The sequence below is a fragment of the Castor canadensis genome, chromosome 13 (genome assembly GCF_047511655.1).
Source record: "Castor canadensis chromosome 13, mCasCan1.hap1v2, whole genome shotgun sequence".
NCBI lineage: Eukaryota > Metazoa > Chordata > Mammalia > Rodentia > Castoridae > Castor > Castor canadensis.
Genome location: NC_133398.1, coordinates 47,521,242 through 47,546,271, shown reverse-complemented (window position 1 = coordinate 47,546,271; position 25,030 = coordinate 47,521,242). Strand labels below are relative to the sequence as shown.

Genomic DNA, 25,030 nt, shown 5'->3' with positions numbered 1-25,030 from the left:
TTTCCTCTTTCATGGACAATCTTTTATATTTTTCTAGGACCAAGAGGAGAAATAGAACAGATTAGTGATGAAGATTCACCAAACTTATTGAGATATATTATAATCAATTCATTTGGAATTCTGAGATTTGACCTTCCTAAGACTGTGCTGTTATCTGAAATCCCTTCAGAGTTCTGAACATCAGAATTCTGTCTAGATGGCCAAAGTTTTAAACTCTACAAAGTATTTCAGTGTATAAATCAACATGTAGAAAAGTGAGCATAATTTTAATACTCCTCAAATCATCTGTAAATGTATTTGTGTGTGCCTCTTCACTTACAAGTTTTTAGGCTTAAAACATAATGAAAGGTACACTCTAAATTTTTAATTAAGGATTCCTCAATTAGAGTGATGAGAGTAGATAGCAGAGGCAGAAGAAGGGAAGAAAAGGCCAGCATGTTAACTAACTTGGCTACAGTAATCACTTCAATTCTTATATAGATACCAAGCACCATATTTTACACTTTAAATATATAAAATAAAGTATATATTGAAAACAAAGTAATAAACTATATTAAAACAGAGAAACTCAATGCCTCTCCCAATTTTTACATGTTCATTATCCCATTTATATAATTATCTACTGTGAAAATTATACAGCAGTAGTTAATTGAGACCACAAAGGAAGTGAACATTTCACAATAAGATCTTTTGAATTGTTTTATCATGCATTTCAAATTTATCACTTCAGAAATATCAGTGTTCTGGTTCTCCCTAAGTACATTCTTGCCGTTCTGTACCTCACTAATACAGCAACAACATCAAGCAAGCACACAGAAGCTTATAGTATATGAAAGATTTGCATCCACCATGAATCAGGACTGCTGAAACTCTTTCTTGTTGGTAAACTGTGGTTCTAATCTCTGCAATAGGCTTTCAGAATAAAAGGAAACAATATAGAGTAGGCAGTTCATGGATTTAAGAGTTTAGTAGGCTTTGCCATGTACCAGCTGTGTAATGTAGTATGGGTAATTGCTAAGACAGAAACCCACTTTTATCATCTCTTCTTCAATCTATTGTTAACTGTATACTTATGGCTGTCAATACCAATTAGATGGTTTTGATAAGCATAGATCACCAACCAGAGTAGTTTGTCACAGCCTATATCAGTAGTGGTATGTCCCTGAGTTAGAAATATTTCTGTATACACATCACCATAGGGATGGTGATGACAGCAATATTAGTCACAAGATTGTTGGGAGAATTCAATAAGATAATATGTGTAAGCTCTAATTAAGATAATATATATATAAAAAGTATTCAATAGAAACAGCTAAAAAAATAACATCTCACTTGGTTTTGGACCACAAATTTAGAAGGAAATGATTAGTACAAAGCTACTCAGGCCTAATATTTTGTACTTTTTTCTGTGTATGTATATGTGTATGTTGTGACATTATGATAAAGATTAGGTATTATGTACTACCAAGGAAAATTGTTCACATTGAACCTGATGACAAGCATGGGAACAGTAAGAAGATAGAGAAAGAAAACAGCCTCAGAAGCATAAAAGCTGTCCTAATTATAGTCATTGAGGAGAGTTACAATGCATTTTTTATTATCATGCATCTTCTGTGTATATTGCAACTACCACTGTTACTTTCCACACACTCTGGGTAAATCATTTGCTTTCTCATTGTATCCATTGCTCAGGGTATCAATGAGGATCTTCAGTAAAGAAACTCCAAGTTCTCTTTGTTTTAAAATGCTGTGGCTTTATGACCACAAAACAGCACAAGTCCCAGTTTTCAACTCTTAGTCAACACTTAAGAGAAAGACCTCCTCTCTGAGTCTGTGTATTTATTTTCAGGGTCCAAAGTTTTTTGCTCTTCTTCCTTATCTGCCATCCCCACTAATTCTTCAAGTTTTTTCTCCAAATATTTCTTTAATGTTCTTCGGATTGTCTTCATTTTCCTCCGATGAGTGACACAAAAATAGATTCTAGAGAAAGAAGATAATACCAACTTCAATGTCAGCAGCTCATTCAATAAAAACAATTACATGTTTCCTTCTTTTCTGGATACCTGTCCTCTATTTCCTTTTGTTCCTACCCTTATTCCATTTATTTAACTCTCATCCTTTTCATTCCTATAAATATTATATCCTGTATGTTGAAATCACTTTTTTCAAAGGGGGATGAGGAAGTTTGGGCAATCTCTTTGGCAAAGAAATGCTTAAACCAGTGTTTATTTGGAGGGAAGAAAACTCACAATAACACAGCACTTGCCAATATTACAGCTTCTGCCAGGAGTATCAGAAATAGTGCAATCTCTCTATTCTCTGCCTTTTGGGGATCATCCTCTGGAATGAGAAAAGAGGAAAAGGAAAGTTTTAAAGAAGAGAAATAAACACTAGGAATCTGTACCCAGAATATCCTCATAACTTCAGTTTTGCCCTGCTTACTACTTGTTCATTATTCCTTGGTTCTTTGGCCTTGTACTTTTCAAACGGTTAGGTTCTGCACAACTTTTACTCTTTCTGCCCATAGTCTAACAATTTCTCCATCTTTCATCCAATCTTTGCATTTTTAAGCCCTTCAATTGGCCCAGTGCCATGTTATTCATACTGGTACAAAATTGGCCCAATATTTTAGCTATTACTTTGTAACATTACCGTGGGCTGCATAGAAGGTACTCAACAAATACTTGGTGATTAAATCAATAAACAACCCAATTCTTTGATCCACGGGCCCTCAAAATGTCACACCAAAATGTATGTCACCTCCGCAATATTCTCCTTTGAAACAGCGGGTGTTGATGCGAAGACAAGTCCAGCAATCAAGGACGGGACCCTCAGTCACGACTGTTAAAAAAAGAAAAAAATAAATGTCTGATGGGGGTATATAAAAAGGGTTATTTCTTTTTAACTCATTCAAAGTATAGATTAGATCTCAGACTTTGCTATAACTCTTGGGTGACATTGTTCTAAATTCCTTCTTTTCCTAGTAATCAAGTTTTTTGAATGGGCAAAATCTGCAAATGAAATTAGATCTATGAAGAAGAAGTGGGAAAAATGATGCCTTAGATTATATTGGGCCAAGGGGTTGGGAAGTATACTTTAAAAGATACATTCTAAATCTGTGGGGTGTGCAAGAGTTCATAAACTAGATTTTCTAATCAGATATTGTTGACATTCCCCCTTGTAATTTGGTTTTGAATGTAATGGGTGGGAAAGACAAGTTTTATAGAGCAAAGGAGATGGGAAAATAGGTGCTGAAACCTCAAGGCGTCACATGTACTGTACTCACTGCAATCTTCAGAACAAGCTAAAAGAGAATCAGAAAGTTCTAATGAGATCAAAATCAATTTAGGGCTTCCCATATTTATACCCAAGTAATCTTTGGTTATCTATTCAAAGGGTTAGTTCCATCTATCCCTCCACTCATTCTATATGACTTTACTTTGAACCCTCACCTCATTCCTCCTTTCACCCCTCACTCTCTATTCCCTCCACATAATTTTAGTGTTGTTAGATAGAAATATTTCATTACCAACTTCAGAGAAGCTTTTTAATGTTTCTTTCAATTTAGATTCCAGGTTTTGGTGGACCATGAGAAGCTTGCCTTGAATGATGAAGGCACCTAAGAGGAAATAGAAGGGTTGTTGGAAATCAAGGTGTCCCTTCCTTTCAGAATTTAATTCTACTTCTTTTGCTTTGTTCTCCCCAGCCAAATGTCCTCAGATTTGCATGGGCAATACAAACTTTTGACAATAAAATAATACCTCACCTTTCCATGTTTCATTTCCCAGTCTATAAAGTTCATCCTTCAGCCATATTCTCAACTTGACAACCTTTTGAACAGCTAAAGAAGCAGTGGAAAGGCACATGTGGGGCAATAATCATCTGTGGAGGAAATTGTGCGGACCCAGGTGTTCTCTTCCCTGCCTCCCTTCTCCCAAAACCTCTCAGGGACTCAAGCTTCCCTCACCCAATACCCGAAGCATCTTGTCACTGTGGGAGACCTTGAAGATCAAATGGACCATCTCTTTAAGCTGCCGTTCAAGCAGTTGATTTCGACCAGGGACTTCTGAGGGCATCAGCCTTGCCAGCAAGGTCCTAATATCCTCTATGAATTTTGGGTCACAGTCCAAACAGCCTTTGACACCATGGAGGGCTGCCAGGGATAGGGGCAGGAGGAGGAGTACCCATATCTCACCCATTTCCTGGCTCCAATCCCCCTTCCCCCCAACAGCAGGTTGTCCTGGCAACTAGTTCACTTAGTTCCTTTTCCTTCAAAAATCCAGGAATGAGAGGCTTGTCCTAGATATTCTGAGTCCATTTTTCTCTCCTTTTCCATCTCAATTTTAGGGAATCTTATTTCCCTAAGGATCTTCAGTTGTTTTCTGACATTTATCCTTCACTTGAGAGAAATGGAACTGCTAGCTAGGGAGCAGTTACCAGAGTTCTGAGTGCAGAACATGCAGAAAGAGAAGCGTTGAGCTCACACAGGTGGAGTTCTGTGCTGGGAGATACCTCAGGAAACATTTCCTTAACTCTCTTCTGGATTATGTCCTTAGCAGATTCCCACACCCATTCTGTCCACTGTATCAATAAAAATGGAAAGTGGAAGAGATCTCATAGGATCTTGGAATTTGACCCAAATTCTCTACTTCTAGGAGGTAAGAAAAGTTGTTGGGATCTCACTCTCTTGATAATTGCATTGTTGTGAATAAAGTAATTATACATAGTAAGGATAATTTTTATATAGTTGATGATTTTTCGAATAAATATTTTATACTGTAATTGTCTGTGACATGATTCCCTTAGCCATGCTTTTTAGCATTTTACTGTCATCCTTCCTAAAGACGCTGGAGCCAGAGATGTTAAGAAATAAGCAGTGAGGAGCAGGAATCTGGCAGCTTCCTGAGTCCTTTAGCGGATGTGCCCTGAAATATTCATTATGGATAATCACAACCACAGTCGTCATGGGCCGTGCTCTCAGGCCACTACGTGAAAGGGTCAAACACAAGCTGGTTTTTCTTTCAGGTTATGGATCTTTGAATAAGAATGTTTTTTGTTTGAAGAAATTAAGGCTATTTACAGACTTTCAAGAGAACTAGTTACCTCTTTTCTAATATACTGTTAGTAGGATTGTTACCTTTTGGAAACCAGGAAAGTCTTCCAGTGGTAGTAGAATTTAGACCTAAGATATGATATTGTGAAGGAGTGGGAAGTTGTGAGAAAAAGTCAAAAGAGCTACCATGAATTATATATCTACCATGTGGATTGTGTCACACTATTTAGATGCACTATTGCAAGTCCTCATGGAATAACAGTGCTTTGAGAGACTGTCATCTCTCATTTTCAGATAAGAAACTATGGCTCAGAAATGCAAATAAATACCATTCCTGGAAATATATTTTAGTAGTTATGGACTCAGGCATCAGGATCCTATCTGTCTAGCTCCAAACTGTATACTTCACTGTCTCTTTATAAGCACTTTCTAGGATAATACAGAAAATAATCTCTTGGAACTTGACAAATTAGGAGATGGAGCCCAGCTGAACTCTTTTAATAATAAATGACTTATAGCTCAAAATTGGCATTTTCCTGCTTTGATTTTTATCTTCTTTAGACTAGCTGTTCTCACTTTTAGAGAATCCTCCAAAGGATTTTCCCATGCTAAAGTCTGAAGTCAGGAGAGCTAATGGAATTCAATGATGTCTACGAACCAAAGTTGGGACTAAGAGTGTTAAAGAAAACTTGGTAGGACATTAGATATAAGAACAAACTGCTCTTCAACAGAGCTACATGCTATAGGTAGTTTTATTATGATAGATACTTTTTGTTTTTGTTTTGTTTATGAGACGGCCTCCCCTTGTAAACCTGGTTGATATTGAACTTCAGACTCTTCTGCTTCGGCTTCCTGAGTGCTAGTATTACAGGTATGTGCCACCATGCCTCACAACAACACATACTTTTACTTTTGGACACTTTAAAGATAATTCTCTGTCCCATTACTACATCAATTTTATTCTGTTGAAATTGTTTTGACTCAGACTCAGTGTCCCATCTAACATTTTTATCTTTGCTTCAGCATTCCAGCTTAGTTTGCAATTCAGGACTTTAGGATGAGAGTAAATGTTATAACTTGGTTTTTGGATGACTTGGAAAGGCTGAAAAAGGACAAGTCACTTCCTCATAAGACAAACAGGGGTTATAGTAAAAGGGAATGTATAAAAGAGATAACAATGGAGGAAATCTTGCTCCCATGGAATAAACATTGTGCTAAAGGCAGAGGCAAACACAGAGGTCTATGGAAAGGCAGAACAACACTAACCAATTCTGGGGGAATTTCTTATAGAGATATTGGACCCATGGGAATAGAAATGAGAATTAATGAATATATGTTGAAGAATGAGAATCCAGTAATAATCAGGAATCCATAGGGGAGCACTCTGAACATACTGATGACAGGTACATAATATAGATAAAAATAGCTACAATTATCATAGATGGTCTTTAGAGTTTCATAAGTGAAAAATGTTTAAAATTTGGGAAAGAAGAGATGCCTGGAAATTGATTAGTAATATAGTGATCCCATTACTTAATTAAAACAATAATACTTGTGTGTGGGAGGCATAAGGCTAATACCCAAAACCTGGATTAATTATACTACTATTGATTTGGATTGACATGAAATTTGAAGAATAGCTAGTTGAACTCCTCATTTGTTTAGAGTAAATACAGCCCTCCATATTGTGCCAAATATATATTAATTATTTGATAAGATATTCATAGGCAGTTATTTTGTTTGTTTTACTAAAGCTAACAGTTACAGAGCCTCTCTTTCCCATGAAAAAGTTAGTTGTTTGTGATATTTGGCTTTTTTTTGGTACAAATCACATAATGTAATGAGGTTTAAAATTTGGAGAACAAGTTTCATAAAGAAAAGCAAGCAGCTTCTTAAAAAATCTTTTCCTTCATCCCAAGGCAAATCTGATAACTAGATCCATAAATTAAAAAAATTAAATTTTTGCAGCTCAAGCTTCTTATAGTCTCTTTTCTGATTAATTATTTGCCCTTGTTGAAACTTACTGTATTATTTCCCTCCTATCATGGTATGATTCTTTAAATGTCTAAGAAATAATCCAGATAGCTTTTGTAGTTAAGGGAGTTTAATGTATTTCTGACTATAATCTGGTAGTAAGAAACCATAATTAGGCCATGTTGTAAACTATCCTTCTAGACAGCATTGCAATTATAAGTGATGAAATAATTACTATATGCCAGACATTGCACATGTAAGTTTAGTCTTTTCTATATGCCTCTCATTTATCTATTGTCATAAAGCCAGTTTCTCTCCTCATGTTCTATTTATCCTTTAGGAAAGGTCATAAGCTTGTCTAAATTATTTGGTACCATGGAAGATTGAGGAGTATATTTTTAACAAGATATGAACTAAAATTCAGTCCCACCACCAAGGATTGTGGGGAGCATGAGGAGAGGGAGATAATAGAAACAAAAGATTTGAGCCAAAATTTCTTCTCTTTATGGAGGGCCCCAAATGGGAAGATACATTAGATAGGTGACAGGAAATATCAAAGGAATATGAGATATTTCCCTGTTTCCTTTTGTACTTTGAAGACCAGATGGGTACCCTCATGTGGATAGTTATACCTGAGGTAAATGGTAAGTGTGGCAGCATTTGTTGATAGAAAGTGCTCCTGAGACAGTATTAAGTCCCATATGGTGTCAAAGAATCAAGATAATTTTACTGGTTGATTGGGAAAGATGTGCCAGTGAACTTCAGGAGATGACTGGGAAATGTGCCAGTGTTAATCATCAAAGTTTTAGGTAAAGGTACCTTGTATGAGTGCTGGAGAACATATACCAAGTCAGGAAAGGAAATGGACTTTGCAGAAGCCCGAGGGGCTACATGAAGCCAAATTATCAGGAAAGACCACCAGACCCTGGAAGCATTGAGACAATAGTCCCAGACTGACTCATGTGTGGTTTCCCAACAAACACAACTGGACAATTCAGAGATGGGATGGTATCAACCTCAATTTAGAAGGTTGCCAAATAATTAAACAGATCATTAACATTAATAAATATCTTTTATTAGACAAGGGAGCATGCATCAATGAAGAAATTCACTATACAGTTTGCTGGGGAGGTAAAGTCATGAGTTTAAGTCCTCTCTATTACAGGAGAGATTTCCTAGCTACCATTTTGGCATGTTAGATAAGATGGATTGAGTCTGTGGGTGGCATCATAGTTGGGTTCTTTCTTAAAAGAGTTCTAGCATCCCAGAGTTACTCAAAGTTCATAGTTATCATGTTCAGCAGGGTACAGCTATTTGGGATGAAACACAGTTTTCATATCTCCTAGACAAACACTGGTAAACTTCCTCTACCTGCTGCACACTCATGGATTCCCTCAACCACCTGGTGTCATGAGGGAACATAATTCTCCCACCCTCATTCCTACATCCTATTTTGAAAGAAGTAAAGAAGGGTAAGGAATTATCAAAGAAAGATTCGTTCAAAGAAATCTAGCTAAATAATTTGCTTAAATTATAGGGTGCAATTGAGTCTATCAGAATACTTTTATTTTCTCCCCAGTGAGATGAGGAATGAAGTGTTCTGAGAATACCCAGACTAATTATAGAATATGAAGATGTAATGTTTCATTTGTATATCTGAGCCAGTATAAATAAATGTATGACCCTGCAACTTAAACATGTTATTATTTAATTCTCAGGTCTGCTTTACTATTTCTGTTTTATAAAATAGGAGCCTGGTGTTTAGATGTTTAGAAGAGCTTAAATATTTAGAAGAGCTAAGGGACTTGTGGAAGGTCACATAGTTAAGTGAAGGAAAGATGTGGGGATACAACACAAATCTGTCTAATTTTAAATCTATATTCTTTTTTAACTACCAAAATGTTTCCAGAAGAGAGTTAATCCAAAGAATCCAAAGTGCCATGATCACCACCTCAAAATGGCAGGAATAGAGATCTTCAAGGAAATCACTTTTGTAAGAAAAGAAAGGCACTTTGTCTAATTTCTTTCTAGTTTTTTTTAAATAAACGAAGTCTGTAATTCCTAACATCTTTTAATATTTTCTCCACACTGAATTCTTTTCTCCCTTCCTCACAATTAATAGTAGTCGTGATTTGAAGGATATTTATATTCAATTTTAACTTGTTTCTCTTATGATTAAAGCACAAGGTTTTCTTCAATATTTTGTATAAATACATAGATGTTCAGCTAATTTACTTAAAATAAATAGCAGGAAAATGCAGTATTTCTACTTTCTTCCTCTCAGAAGAAGTCAAAGTATAATAATAAAAACTGTAAATAGCCAATAATAACACATAGTCTGTGTCACTTAGTGTTGTGCATTCCTTACATATGTAATCTTATGAAATCCTCATGCCATGAGGTTGGTGACTAGACTAGTATTCCCACTTAGAAGCAAGACAATTAGGCTGAGCAGTTAAGTATGTTTTACTAGACCATAGAGCTCTCCAGGAGCAGAGCTTCCATTTATTACCCACTTTTACTGATTCCTCACTTATTTTAACTACCAACTTCTCATTTTTTTTTATTGGACAAATGAAAACAAAACAAAAGTATCCTGCCCCATGCCAGAGAAATTCACAATTAGTGGATGAAACACTATGGCCTAATTCAGTGGCACCAAATTTAGTTCTAATTCTGAACCACATAGTGACAAATTTCTCTGAAAAGGGCCAGAGAGGGAATCAGTTTAAATTGAACTTCATGATTACTACCAACCAAAGACTAATTTTCGTTTTTTGGTGGGAATGGAGATTGAATTAGAGTTTTCACACTTGCAATGCAGGGAGTCTACCACTTGAATGACACTGCCTGTCCATTTTGCTCTGGTTATTTTGAAGATGGGGTCTTGCAAACTATTTGCCCAGGCTGGTCTCAATCTGTGATTCTTCTGATCTCAGCTTCCCAAGTAGCTAGGATTACAGGTGTGAGCTATTGACCAGTGCAGGCTAAAACTAGCTTTCTCATTATAATTCTTTTGCATTATACTACCTTTGTTAGTATAAAATTTTACATTTGAACCTTCTCTAGGTACAGATTTCTATTTGTCATCTTGTCTTGAAATATGGATCAGATAATTTCCTTTGATTTTTTTAATATGCTAAGTAAAATTTTCTGTATAATCAGGCTATGGGAAATTTAACCAAATTCAGTTATCTTTTTCAGAGTCTTCTGAAAAAGGATATCAACAGAATTTGTCATTACCCATTTATCACCATAAAAGGACATGAGCAAGCTGAGTAGGCCAATGGTGAGGCAGGACGATTTCAGTTCAGAGGATGGATCATTACATTTAATCATTACATTTAATTATTAGAGTGAGCTTTTAAAAATCAGGTATAGTATTTCCATTGCTCCATCAGGGTTGGGCAATCCTACCTGGGGCTCGGGTTTAGCTGAATTGGGGTCTTCCAGATTGATGTGCCAGCTGTAATACTCGAAGAATGATAACTTGAAAGTGTCTGCTTTATATGAACTGTTTCTTAAATTTACTGCAAATGTAACAACAGGTATATATAAATTTATTTTTTGAAGAATGATAATTTTAGTATTAGATGACCTAGATGGGAAAGAACTTTCTTAAGTTCCATATTCTCCAAATTATTATTCACCAAGGAGAATTTTAGAAACTACTCATCAATTCTCTAAATGGTAAGGGGAATATTTTAGAGAAAAACATAAAATGGTTTTCAATTGCAAATTTCACCATAAATATACTATAAAATTCTTCTCTCATGCTTTAAAAAAAGACCTTGACAAAGTGTGCATTGAGCACTTTTTATTTCTGCCAAGTTTAGTTCTATGTCCGAAGGGCATATGTAATAAATTGGTCATACATTATCTCATTTGCCATCTGAGTTTTATGGGCTCCTGTAAAACAATTACCATATATACATTTACAATAAATGGGCAAACAAAGTGGCTGCAAACAATATGGAAAAGTCAATAATTAATTTCAGATTTCCTAATGTAACATAGACCCTGGAGCTTTCTCTTCTTTTCAGAAGAGATGGTTTCTTTGTTAGGAATATGCAAGGATGTTAATTCATTACTGTGTGGTTTCTCTTTTTCCAAAGCTTGTGGAAAGCTTAATTTATGTGCAAGACTGAAAGCTGTTTAAACGGATAATATGCCTCCTTCATGAGAAATACCACCCATTTATGCTCCATTAAATTCAGCCATTGACTCTATAAGCTACGTACCAATTATTTCTTTCCAGAAACAGCAGCATAGTTTTTTTCCCCCCACAAAGGACAACAGATTTTGCAGGCCGCTATTAATCTCCACATTGTCCAAAAAAACAAAACAAAACAAAACAGGACACTAGGGAGAAAACAACTGAATTGCTATTTTAACATTTTCAAAATGCTCTATAAAGAGGAAATAAAAATAAGACACTTGTCTGATTGCAATACTCTTATATATTTTTTAAAATGCCCAAAGATAAAAAATTTTTAAAAAATATCCCTTAAGTTAATTGAGAATGACTTGCTGATGTTGAAGCAGTGCCCGTGGATGAATACAGAGATGGATTTCTACCTGGTTCACTTTTGTTTTCCCCAACATCATATATGGCTAGCCACTGCACAACCCAACTGCACAAAACATCATTTGGATAGAGCAGTGAATAAAAATACTTATTAAGGTGTTAAAGCAGATTCTTTTATAACAGCATCTTTATTGAGTACAATGATAATGGGCTGATTTAAATAGTAAAACCAGAAGAATATACTCATATTTCAGAATAACATAGCAGAATAAATTTTACTCAGCCATGAAGAAGAATGAGATCTTAACATTCACAAGTAAATGGATGGAACTGGAGAAAATCATTCTGAGCGAGGTTAGCAAAATCGTATGTTCGTCCTCATATGTGCACTTTAGATCTAAGGCAAATACACCAATGTTGTTGGACTTGGGTCACATGACAAGGGGAGAGCACAAATGGAAGGTATGGGGATAGGTAGTAAACCCAAAATATGAAAACGATTGATGTCCCCAATCCAGAGGAACTAATACAGAAACCTTAAAGCGACAGAGGTGAACATGAGAAGGGGATCAGGAACCAGTGTAAAGCTCAGTTAGAGATGAAACAACTTGGATTGTAACACATTTGTACATGGAAGCAATACTAGGAATCTCTCTGTGTAGCTATCCTTAACTAGCAAAAACACTTTGTCTTTCTTATTATGCTTATGTCTTCTCTTCAACAAAATTAGAGATAAGGGCAGAACAGGTTCTGCCTGGAAGCAAGGAGGGAAGGAGGAGAGAGGGTGGGGGCGGGGCAGGGGGGAGAAATGACCCAAATGATGTATGCACATGTGAATAAATGAATAAAAAAAGTAAATTAAAAAATACAATAAAAACCCCCAAAACAACAACAGCCAAAAACATAGCATAGGTTAGAATTTAACATAATGGCACTGAACTATTTGGGGAGATGAATTACTCTAAATAGTAGAACAGTTTAGGAAATTATTCTCAAGAATATTGGTACTTGTATCAAAATTCAAGGAGAATTTTTTTAATAAGAAGTTAGTAATTTAGTTATTCATTTAAAATTTTGGCTTCATTTATACATATAGTCAAAAATATTTCAGTGCCTATTATTTAACTTATGTTTAACATGTATTTGTTTAGCACTTATCGTTAGGAAGTATCAATTAGAGGCAAGTCTAGACAAAGCATGTCTCTGCTAGAGAATGCAATCCCATGGAGAATGATATTGTAATCTAAATGGCTTTTAGATGCTCTAGTGGCATTTTTGTGTGTACTCTCTAGCATTTATTCTAATTATGCCACACACATATACACATTCATATTATATAAATATAGCTATATATGTGCTTATACATTTATATGCATCTGTTTATTTTACTGTTTTGAAATTGACAGGCTTCCTGTTTCTAAATGGATATTTTCTCTACTGCAAAAAAAGTGGGGAAACTTTGGATTGACTTTGTCCACAGATCAAAGGGTAAGCCCTGAACTGGTTTAGGCTAATTAGTACATTTCATTCTTTCAGAAATTGTATCAAGAATGGGTATGAAAACAAAATCAGAGCCTATGAGATACTAGCAAACACTAATGGAGGAAGTTTTTGGAAAAGACATTTCCTTCTCCTACCTTAGGAGCAATCAGAGGACACTCTTTCTGCTCCCCCCAGGGCTTGGTATGTTGAACACTGGGGCAGAAGAGTCAGGGTTGTGTTAGAACCGGCACATAACTGTGGCTCATGAGAGACGATTGTGTCTCAGCTCTGCAATTAGTTACATTATGCTGGTAACCTAAAATTGGCCATGATGGGGGTATTTACAACACAGATATCACAAGCATCATAAATTGTGGTTATTAAAAATTTTTTTTTGTTTATTCATATGTGCACACAATGTTTGGGTCATTTCTGCCCCCTACCCTCTACCCCCTCCCTCTCCCCACCCTTGCTCCCTCCTTCTCTCCCCCTACCCCCTCGCTTCCAGGCAGAAACTGTTCTAATTTTGTTGAAAAGCAAGTATAAACAATAATAAGAAGGACAAAGCATTTTTGCTAGTTGAGCTAAGGATAGCTATACAGGGAGATTCCTAGCATTGTTTCTATGTACATATGTATTACATTCTAAGTTGATTCTTCTCGAACTGACCTTTTCTCTATTTCTTGATGCCCTTGTCCTATTGGCCTCTTTCCAGCTCAACCCTGTTACAATAGCCATCATTAGAAACACCATCAACAACAGGTGTTGGCGAGGATGTGGGGAAAAAGGAACCCTTGTACACTGCTCGTGGGAATGCAAACTAGTACAACCACACTGAAAAAAAATTTGGAGGCTTCTTAAAAATCTAAACATAGATCTGCCATATGATCCAGCAATCCCATTCCTGGGGATATACCCAAAGGAATGTGACTCAGGTTACTCCAGAGGCACCTGCACACCCATGTTTATTGCAGTGCTATTCACAATAGTCAAGTTATGGAAACAGCCAAGATGCCCCACTACTGATAATGGATTAAGAAAATGTGGTATTTATACACAATGGAATTCTACTCAGCTGTAAGGAAGGATGAAATCTTATCATTCGTAAATAAATGAATGAAACTGGAGAACATCATTCTGAGTGAGGTTAGCCAGGCTCAGAAGACGAAAAATCATATGTTCTCCCTCATATGTGGACTTTAGATCAAGGGCAAATACAGCAAGGTCATTGGACTTTGGTCACATGATAAGGCGAGAGCACACAGGGAGACATGAAGATAGGTAGGAAACCCAAAAAACATGATAGTATTTGATGTCCTCATGGCTTCTTAAAAATCTCTTTTTCTTCCCCTCTCTACCTTTGCCTTCCTTTACTTTTGCATTCCTTCCATTGCCTTCACTTTCCTCTCTTTCTTTTGTTTCGTTTCTGGAGAACCACTTTACCAATATTATCATTGCCATGAAGTCAGTGGAAAGTCATCACTTAGATTTGAGGTTGTAATTTGAACTATAAGTTCAGCTCTACTAGAAACCCAAACCCCCTCTGGATTTGTCACATATGTGATCCTACAATTGTACCACAAAGTAAGTTTCATGGCCACTGTATGTTATTCCTTGATGGTAGAATATTCTAAATTAGCTCTAAATGCATTTGCTAATTGAGGTTACAGAAAAAGGGAACATGTTTACTGGGAATCTTAATAGAGGGACTGAGAGATTTGAATATGCAACTCTGCTTTTCAAGGTACATCTGGAGGCATGCTCAGGGGGTTGATAATTTGGAAAAGGCAGTTTAATTGTTGAAGACATGTGTTTCCTGCAGAGGTAAAAGTTGTGGGGTTAAAACAAAATGTGATATTGACCTATGCAGAGATTCCAATTACAAGATCTTTTCCAGAAACATTTGCAATGGATACTCCAGGAAAATTAGCTTAAGTATTGTCAGAGTAAAATTTATAAAGGCATATCTATCAATCTGTAGCAATGACTAGCTAACTAGGCAGTAAACTACAGAGATGAGTCAGACATGTAGAAAGATACAAAAAATAACAATGTGGTCAAACAAAAACTTCTATTTTAGCATGACTGGGAAGCAGTGGAAAGACACAATGGTATTAAGAAAGAAGGAAATTTTCTGGTGCCTCTTAACCACAAGCAGATATATTCTATCATTTTAATTAATATACTCAATGTAAAAAGTGAAAAAAATCTACTTAAATTATGATACAACATATAAATTATTTACAGAGAAACATTGGTTCACTTTTTAATCCAAAATGTTTATAGAAACAACTTTCTTGCGAAATTATTGAAAATTAGAAAAGGAATTAGTCCTCATCTGAGTTGGGCACTCTTTTTATTATTTTTATTATCATCATCATCATCCCATGGTCAAAGATGTTATGTATTTCACTTATTAAGTAAAGAAAACGTCCCCCCCAAAAAGTTATTTCTCGAAGTTTATGTGTCCTCTGAATGCAAGATTTGGGTTTAACTCCAATGTTTGTAGTTCTCATTAACTAAATATCTTGATATACATTTTACCCTATCCAAAACAAAAAGAGAAATGGAATTAAGAGAAATGATAAATGAAAAGAAAACATATTTATAATTTTGCTTAGATAACAGAGAATAGGACATGAAACAGGAAAGCCACTAATTTTCATAAGTATTGAAGTTGAGTTATAAAACACTTGATGGTGATTAACAAGAATCTGGAAGCACTAATATGCTTCAAAACATTAGTAGGCCAGAAGAAAAGCCCAAACATGTTCAGAGCACATGATCTTTAACATATTGCATAAATATCAAGGTTTTTGCAGATTGAAATAATCAGAGCTCTTCTCTCACTGTATCAGACAGGTGACTCACAGACAGAGGGATTTGGAAAGGCAACTTTTTCTGTCTTATTGAAATAGTTTTCATGTGTCTGCTTGGGCTGGTGCTGGATCATGAGCCTCCTGTCTCCACCTCTCACATGTAACTGGAATTACAGGCATGTACCACCATACCTAGGAGTTTCTTCATTTTAAAATATGGTTCTAGTATGCTATTATGTTACTCTTAAAGGGTTGTTTTGAGGAATAAACTGGAAAATATGTATAAAAGTGGTTTTAAAATATGAAGTAAAAATGTGTAATAGCTTGATAATATCTTTACTATAAAACCCAATGGATCTTCACAGTTCACATGTTACTGGCCTCTTCAGCATTTGGCACAAAGGGTCAAAACCTTTTTCGCAAAATAGCATAATTCATTTTTTCCATTTTCTGTACTCCTCTTTGTTTGCCCACTTTTTTCCTTTTCCCCTGCAGAATGTGCTTTCTGTTTTGACCTCATAATTGTGAGTATTCCATAGGACTCCTCTTCATCCTCTTCTAGTCTCATTCTACTTATCTCATACCTATGACTTTGACATCTAACTCTCTCTCAATACAGTCTACCCATAGAGCTGCAACTATCCTCTTAGATGAAATTTCTAAAATGGAGCAAGACAGTGAGTAAATAATTACTGATCTTCAAAGTATACTGAATAAACTTACAAAGCTATGTATAACCCCTGTATCTTCTGGATATTAGTATAGGAATAATTCAGCTACACTCTCAGATGCCATCAAAATGAAATATTTATCATAATTCTTGGATATAGGATCTGGGAAGAAATAATTAGTTTCTGAGTACAAACTAAGCAAATTTAAACTCATCCAGTTATGGTACAGAATATTATGGTATTTAATTTACACCATCCTCTTCCTTATCCACTTGCTTCTTCATGAAATACTTATTTAGCACTAATTGTGTACAGAGTGCTAAGTTTTCTAAAAGAATAGAGATAGGTGATTGTGGAGCATGAAGAAGATTATTTCTAGTTGCAAGTTCACACATTGTAAGTCTAATGTTTACTCTTTCTACTAGCTTTAGATTTTGGTGGATAACCATAGTGTGAATTACACTGGAGAAATAAAGAGTACCTTTGTAAATATTCCATTTGGCAATCTGGTTTCTAATTTTAATTCAGTTTGAAAGAGGAAAAAAAACTCCTTCAAGTGAAAATTGATATATGTCTGCATTGAAGAAGTAATTTTTTAAAATTAGAATACATTGCTTCTTTGAGAAATATTTACCTACCACCTAGAAACTTATGACAATGTAAGATGATAAATATAAACATCAAAAAGTTACAATTATATACAAATAACAGTCCATCCCAATTCACTAGTATATTCATTAGTATATTTAAGGAATTGAAATGTACCTTTTTATATTTAAGAAGTTGAAATGTAGTCTACAAGTAGTTCCTCTTATTCCAGGTTGCAAAACCATCCATACAGAAGAGTGTTAAATAAACCAAACCACTTAAATTGCAAGTGAGTGAGAATGACCACTGATGTTAAACTTGTGGTATTCATATGCTCTTTTTGTTTGATTTCATGTAGAGACTCCTTATAATTTTTGTTAGGAATGGGTAATATAGCATGAAAAATTAGTTAAAGAAAAGAATGTGGATAATAGATCTTTGGAATTTTTAGAAAAAAAAACTAAAGGAGTAACTGGAAAATTATTAGTGTGGGGAAAGACTTGAGGGTTTGAGATAAGACCAAGGTCACAGCTAATCATTGGTTCGTTCAGAATTAATAAAACTGTGTATATAATTTCTTGTTTGTCAGGAACATTAATTATAAAACTAGGTCTTGTGTTTAATCTAATCATCTGCACAACTTTATGAAGAAAGTATATGCAATTCCCATATTGTGAATAATAACTTAGGCTTGTGAATATTATGATGTTTGCCCATATCATAAAGTGGTCCATGGCAAAGCTAAGATTCAAATACAGCAGTGTCTGAGCCCCAGGCACTTTTCATTCTACTAACCTATCCACAGAAAAGCAAATTATTATAATATTGTATCTGGTGTGATGTGATTTAATACTAACCAGTGATTTCTATGTGCTAATATATTCAAAGTGACTCGCTCTGTCTTCCTTATGTCCCAGGCTACATGTGTGTGGGACAGATGGTGTGATCTGAGGTCATGGAAGAACAATATTGATTGATCCATGTGGGAAATATTAAAATAATGTGAACTGAAAGAAAAAAATCAGTCCATCATTAACAAAGTTTGTAAACTTAATAAAATGTAACTTCTGTACTCATATATTTTTCTTAAATATATCTGTGGAAATGTGCAATGTTTTCCATTATTTTAATTAATACTGTGATCATTGTAAGCACAGATTTTTTAAATAAGTAGAATATTGGAATACTAATATAGTTTATAGAAAAGAGCATATCACTACAGTTATTTCACTCAGTGAACTAAAATTCCATTAGTGTCTATGATATGCTAGGCATTGAACTTGGTGCTGGGGTTAAATCAGTGTGTGAAATAGCCCCCTTTTCTTCTGGGTCTCAAAGACTAAAATGAATGATTAAAACAAAGAAAGGTCCTAAAGCACAAGAAACTGGTTTTAGAAAAGCAAAGGAACCTGCATGACTGGAGGGTCTTAAGAGAGGAAATACAGTATGGATTACACTGAAGATTTTTCCAAAAGCAAAGAAAGAACCTTATTTGGCTGGCTGTCAAATGGGATAAAGCATAAAATTATTTCTCATTGTACTCTAAGATAGTTTACCAAAAAAGGGTAACACTGAAATAACAGGTTTAGGCACAAGAACTATAATATAGTATTTAAGAAACTGATCTTTGGGAACCAAGCATGGTTGTGCACACCTGTCATTCTGGTACTTGGAAGACTGAGGCAGGAGGATAATGAGTTAGAGGACAGCCTGAGCTACATAGTAAGACCCTGTTTCAAGGAGGAAAAAATAAGAAGGAAAAGAAAAGAAAAAAACCTCTGGATTCTTGGACTTGGACCCAAGGTACCTGGGTTCAACTCTTGGGGCTGAGATGTGTTAGCAGTATAGAGTTGGACAATTTATTTATACCATTTGTGCATGAATGTGATGGAAATATTAGGTACTCATGCATGAAAATGGAAAAATGAGACATGTTAATACTATTCCAGGAATGGAGGGAGGGGAAATAAAGGAGAATGAGAGAGGAGGTGAATCCAACTATGATATATGACAAGAACTTCTGTAAATATCACAGTGTATCTTTACAAAAATAATGAATTGAAAAGCCAAAAAAAGTAAAATAAAATAAAACGAGGAAAATTGTGATATGGAACATTGCAAGAGCTTAAGACATTGCTATCATTGTTAAGAATCATTTTGGCTATGTTGAATTTTGGGTTCTTAAATCTTGTAAACAAACATGTCTGATATTCAGAAGAAAGTTCTAGACTACACAAAAATTTAGAGGTTGTTAGTGTTCTGAAGGTAACTGAAATAATGACCCCCCTGAGAAAATATAGATTGAAAAAAGGAAGAGTTAACTATGTGGAACATTACCATTTAAATGCAAGGTGGGAAAGGATGAATCTTTTCTACATAGAGTGGATGGATAGGAAGAAAAGTAAAGTCTTATATCATGTATTTCCAAAGAGAAATAAGTATGTGAATAAAGGGAATGGTTAACATTGCCCAATTAAAGGTCATGTAAGACAAAAATGGAAATATGGCTATTGAATTTAATTACATAAGGATAATCATATAAGGTCAATAGTGATCTGGGGAGGGATAGTGCCTATGGAATTATAAGGTCAGACTCAGAGTGTAGGGAATTGAAAACAATTTGGGGACAAATAAATGAAAATAATAAGAGATAACACAAAGTTCAATTAAGGGGAGAAAAATAGAATTGTTATTTAAATGGAATTGAGGGAAAGATTTATTAATAAAGAAAACAGGATTTTTAAAAAGAAAATGGGAAAAACCTCAAAATTATCCTATTAAGACACCACATTTTGTAATTCATATTAACCTAGTTTGAAATTGACAGTTACAAAAAGAGTTAAGTAAATTATCAGAGTGTCCATACTGAAAAGATGGAATCCAAATATCGGCCTTAAATTATCAATAAATCAAATGCTGGGCATTTAAGATAGCCAGCAGTATGTCCAGACATGCATATGTCTGTCATGTTCCAATAGTCACATCAAGATGCTATTGACCAGAAATATGTTAGATTATCCCTCATCCTCTGCACAGAAAAATATGTGACAATCCTGATTCCTCGACTTCTCAAGTTCTAACTTTCTTCTCTCCCTTTTCTATTGATGGTTTTTGACCTCACACTCCTTCATTAACACTGACTTTGACCTTTACTTCTTTAACCCTTAGTATCTTCAGTCCTTTAGCTGGTAATTTATTTCTATTTCATACCTTGGTATTTCTCAAAAAAATAGGTGTGCTATGGTCACATATTTATGCAGTGCTTATTAGTGAGCAAAAACATCCAGCAAAATCCATATCCCTAAACCCTCAGGAAGCTTGCTTCCCAGTGAGGCAGAAAAATAAATGTGTGCACACATACGTGAATGTTCATACATGCTTGAATGAACAAAGTAACTTATCTAAGATCTCATAATAGGCTGAATTTTTACACTCTTACAAGTGATTCTACTTCATTCTATTTAGTAACTTCAGATGAATTTCCCAGAAGCAATTATACCAATATTTTGAATATTAGCTTATGAGATTCTCAGTTTTTCATAGAAAATGATAATGTTTTTTATATGAAGTGACAATATTATAATTTTATGGTGGGATCAGAACATATCATATGATGGTTGGAATACAATTATGACTGCATTATTTCAGTTGCCTCTATTTTCAGGGTTATATACTATAAGTGCCATTTGGGTAGTCTGGCCCTCTACCAGTCTTGTGCTAATCAATTTCAATAATGTCACAAAATAATAGTAAATTGTGGAAAATGTTCTTTTACTAGGGATATTTTCCTGCTGTTACTCCAGAAATAGTTCTATGTGAGTTATTATTTTAGGTCATGTCCTATCTTGGGGCTATAATGGAGTCCATTGCATCCCACTTGTTCTGATCGTGTATTTTGAGATCTTTTTCAAAACTACACAGCTGTGAATGGATAATTGGGAGGAGACACGGGTGTGCAGGCATAAGTCCATGTTGCAACTGCTTGAGTGCACCAGTGTGCCAACATGCAATTATAGAGCGATGGGCACAAAGGAAGTGCTAAATGCTAGTCTTCCATATATGAGTCTAGATAATGGATGTTGCTGCCTTTACCTGTTATTTCTCGCTTCTCCTCACCACTTTCCTTTGGCACTTAGTAATAGAATAGTTGAAGCAGTAGGTATCTCAAGAAATAATGTATAAATAATTCATCTGTTCTTTCACTTCACACATTTTAATGATCACCTGTTGGGGAAGGCAATTTTCAAGATGTTGGGAATTCAAATATTAAAGACACAGTTCATGCATTGAAGTTCATTGTAATTCAATGGAGACAAGACAAAAACAGAAAATTACATTTCTATATAGACAAAAATATAGCATAGTTACTAGCAATGTAAGCTCTGTATTCCAATACAACTGGGCTGGGAGTATAAATTCCATCACTTTTGGATGAATAGCTAGGGGAATCATTCAACATCTGTGGGAATATCAACAATAATTCAGACATAAAAATGTTTTAAAGATTATATGATTAAATGGACAGTTTATCACAGTCTTGAAATGTAAACATTTAGCCTACATTATTCTTGATATTAACATCTATTATAAAATAAAAGCATTACATGTAGTGATATTGGACAAGGAAAAGCATATTGGAGGTGTAGTATCACTTTCCGAAAGAGTAATGCAATCTATATCATGATGCTTGAAATTTGAATAGGAATTAGGAAAGGTAGAAAAATAGATGCGGAAAGGCCAAGCATTGATGCAATGGCTGGAAGTATATAATGAAGATTCAAAGTGCTACAAGAAACTCCCTATATTTGCAGAAAATAATGTTAAGCTGTGAAAATGGGAGAATAACACCTTAAAGGATCTGTGTGGTTAATTAGAGTACTAAGAAGTTAACTAAGTTCCTTCTTTTCATGGATCTTGGATATTAGTAAAATCCATGTACCCATCCCATGAATTAAAAAAAATTAAAAAAAAAATCTCAGCAATCTAGTGATTAGGGTACTTTGTTCTAAAAATAAAATAAATCCAAAATATTTAGCTAAAATAAGTATGAAATAATTTGGTGTGCCATTGTGCTAATGAAGTTTAAGTTCCCATAAGGAGATATTATTTTTGTATTTTTTTAATGAAGATGAAGGTATGCAGTCACTGTTTTATACAAATGGCAGTAAGTATCCTCTCTCTTAATGTTCTTCTTGCTTCTGTGATTGTGGAGAGTTGAGTAACAGATTGTTTCTAGATAGAATCTCTCCTCTCTTTGTTTTGTTTTCATGCCTTTCTAAAATATGTAGGTTGGGGGTGTGACACAGCACAGAAAACCTGGGGAGCACAAAGGTAGTTATGATCCAGGCTTACAGAGGTGTCCTTCAAGCTTGTTCTTTCTCTGTATCTACTGTAGGAATATTCCTATGTGAGTTCACTTTAGCTCACCCTAAGGAATAACCTGGAATGTAGAGTTGGAGCTCAGCTGGAAAGAAAACATGCTTTTATTGTCTTCTCTAATACATGATTATGGTTCCCCTGTGGTAGAAACAGGAGTATGCATGTGGTCCAAACTCTCTTTCAGGGCTCCTAGGTCTCTGCTAGTTCCTTCCTATAAAATATATCAATAGACATTACCATGTTAATGATCTCTATTTGACTACCACACATGTTTTTTGTGAGGATTCTGAAACTGCTTAGGAAGTTGCCTTCAACATGGTAATATCCATTAACTCTAACCCAGTCTATTGAGCAAGTGAAGAACACAGTGCCCCTCAATTCCTGCAAAAATCACTTCCTTTTCTCTTTACTGCTGTGAATGAGAGAAAGGGAACATTCAGATTTACTTTATTCCTCAGTTCTCCTGAGTTTATATGATAAACACAAACTTGTCAATAATGACAAAACTTACATAGTTCCATATTTCTCGGAAAAGTTCTTGTATTTTCAGCACAAGATATTTATTTATTGAAGTTGAAAAGGTCCAATGCTGTTTTTTTGAGGTATTTTTTCTGTTCAGATAGAAACTGGTAATATTTTACTAAAATGAAACAGGCAATAATAAAAACATAGTGTAAGGACAATAAAGTGGAATTTTTTTAGTAGAGGAGGATTTTTTCTGTGAGGCATATACAATATTGATGCATATATGGGAAGTGAAGGACAGGAGAGACTGTTCTATAGATTATTTTATATTGATGGGAAATTTGGGGGCTTTTTGACTTTTTTCAGGAAACAAAGTTATGTCACAAGTGAGTATTAGCAATCTCACTGAGGCTAAAGAAAATTCCAGACTACTTGTAAACAGGATCTTACCACTTTGCACATGAGGTCAATTTGGTAGCAGCAGAGATGCTGCTGGAATGTCTTTTCTCCAGAGTTCACTGGAAACAAGTACTTCTATGGATCTCTGCACTTTCTCTTTCACTTTTAAATGTTTCCTGCAGTGAATCACTTGTTAACTTTTTTTTCTTATCAGTGCATACTTTATATGTCTTCTCTTTTAATTAACCAAGGTTAAAAAAAACTGGGCTGATGTGCTTATGCCTATTCCAAAGATCTCTTGAAGGGAAGAAGGACAAATATAATTATAATGAAGAAAAAATTAGCCCAAATCTCTTTGTAGTCAGCAACTATGTCCTATGCTGCAAGCTTTGAGTCATCTCTGGGAATTCCCTAGAAAGTCCAGCCAATAGACTCAACTGTCTGTGTGTATATCTGCCAGGACCTATCTTAGTTATATGTCAAAGTCAGCAGTGTCAAAATTGAATTTTTTATCAAGGTCCCCATTTTTCCTCCTGTCATAGCTAACTCATTGGATGCAGAACAATTACAACATCTTCCTTTCATAAAATATTTTTTTCTCACCTCCTCAAGTGTTTCACTGTTTTAGTGTATTTGATATGGCCTAGGAACTGGTGTTAGTGAGTAAGTCTGACATGATTGTTGTCTGCATTCTAATGGGGTGACAGATGAACAAATATATGCTTATATATATGTTTGTGTGTACATCATTGATTATTTATATAATCTATCTATCTATCATCTATCTATCTTATCTATCATCTATTATAGGGGCTATAAAAATGACCAAAATAAGTTCTATTGGTCTTGCAGTTAATACAGTTTCAGAATGCTTATTTTATTCTTCCAGTGTACTTTTTAGTATTGTGAAATTTATCTTTATTGAATCATCAGAGATATGCTAGTGAGTTGAGTGAGACAATAATTAGCAATGGTCATTTAACTGGAATATCTTTTTACCCTTTTTCCAGTATACTATCCTTCTCCAGATAGTGTTTGATATCTTGTTCAGTCTCTTGTCTTCAGGTCTCATTCATTCAATATATTTTTTATTCCTCTTCTCTCATATACTCCAGACAGAATTCTTTTCTGCTTAGCCTATGATTGCTGGATTCCAATCGCTTCATTAATCACCTTGAGAAACAAGAATTTGGGTAGTGTGCTGATAAAAAGAAGTCCTAATTTGTGTCATTTTCATTGTACAAATACTTCAAATGCAGCCAAATTCAAGCTATCAAAACAACATCACTGAACACAAAGCTACACACAGAGTGTGCACTTGTAAGCTAGTATCAACCACCTTGAGCTAGTTCAGCACAACATTGGACACTGGGTAAGATATAAACTGGTCAAGCTTCAGTGAAATTTCTTCTCCTACAACAAAATTGTTTGGTAAGGAGATCTTTTTATTCAGAAGAGAAGCTTGCTTTTGGAGGAAACTAATGTGCTAATTTCAGAACTGGGTTGTTGGTGGTCAAGGCTAGGAAAGGGAATAAAAGTTGATGTACATTTCAATATGATTACCTCCCCAAGTCCTGTGATTTATCTATTCTTTACTCATCACCTGGAATTTCTTGACTCTTTTTCTATCCATTCCTTTAGTACTTGGGTTTTACAAAAGAAACATGGCCAA

At 35.0% G+C, this 25,030-nt stretch overlaps 1 protein-coding gene across 1 annotated transcript; it reads right to left on the bottom strand.

Moving 5' to 3' along the window:
- Positions 1–1,805: 1,805 nt before the first annotated feature.
- Positions 1,806–4,199, bottom strand: Izumo3 (IZUMO family member 3). The gene is made up of 7 exons (XM_020151680.2): positions 3,968–4,199; positions 3,767–3,841; positions 3,530–3,619; positions 3,287–3,304; positions 2,761–2,841; positions 2,250–2,340; positions 1,806–1,980 (listed from the first exon to the last, which is right to left on the bottom strand). Exons 1-7 carry the CDS (start codon positions 4,197–4,199, stop codon positions 1,806–1,808), a joined length of 762 nt encoding a protein of 253 aa, XP_020007269.2.
- Between the last annotated feature and the right edge of the window lie 20,831 nt (positions 4,200–25,030).

Coding starts and splice junctions, on each gene's coding strand:
- Izumo3 (XM_020151680.2), bottom strand. CDS start 4,199: ATGGGTGAGATATGGGTACTCCTCCTCCTGCCCCTATCCCTGGCAGCC. Junction 3,620..3,766: donor GGGAAATGAAACATGGAAAG/GTGAGGTATTAT, acceptor ATTTCCTCTTAG/GTGCCTTCATCATTCAAGGC. Junction 2,341..2,760: donor CAAAGGAGAATATTGCGGAG/GTGACATACATT, acceptor TTCTCATTCCAG/AGGATGATCCCCAAAAGGCA.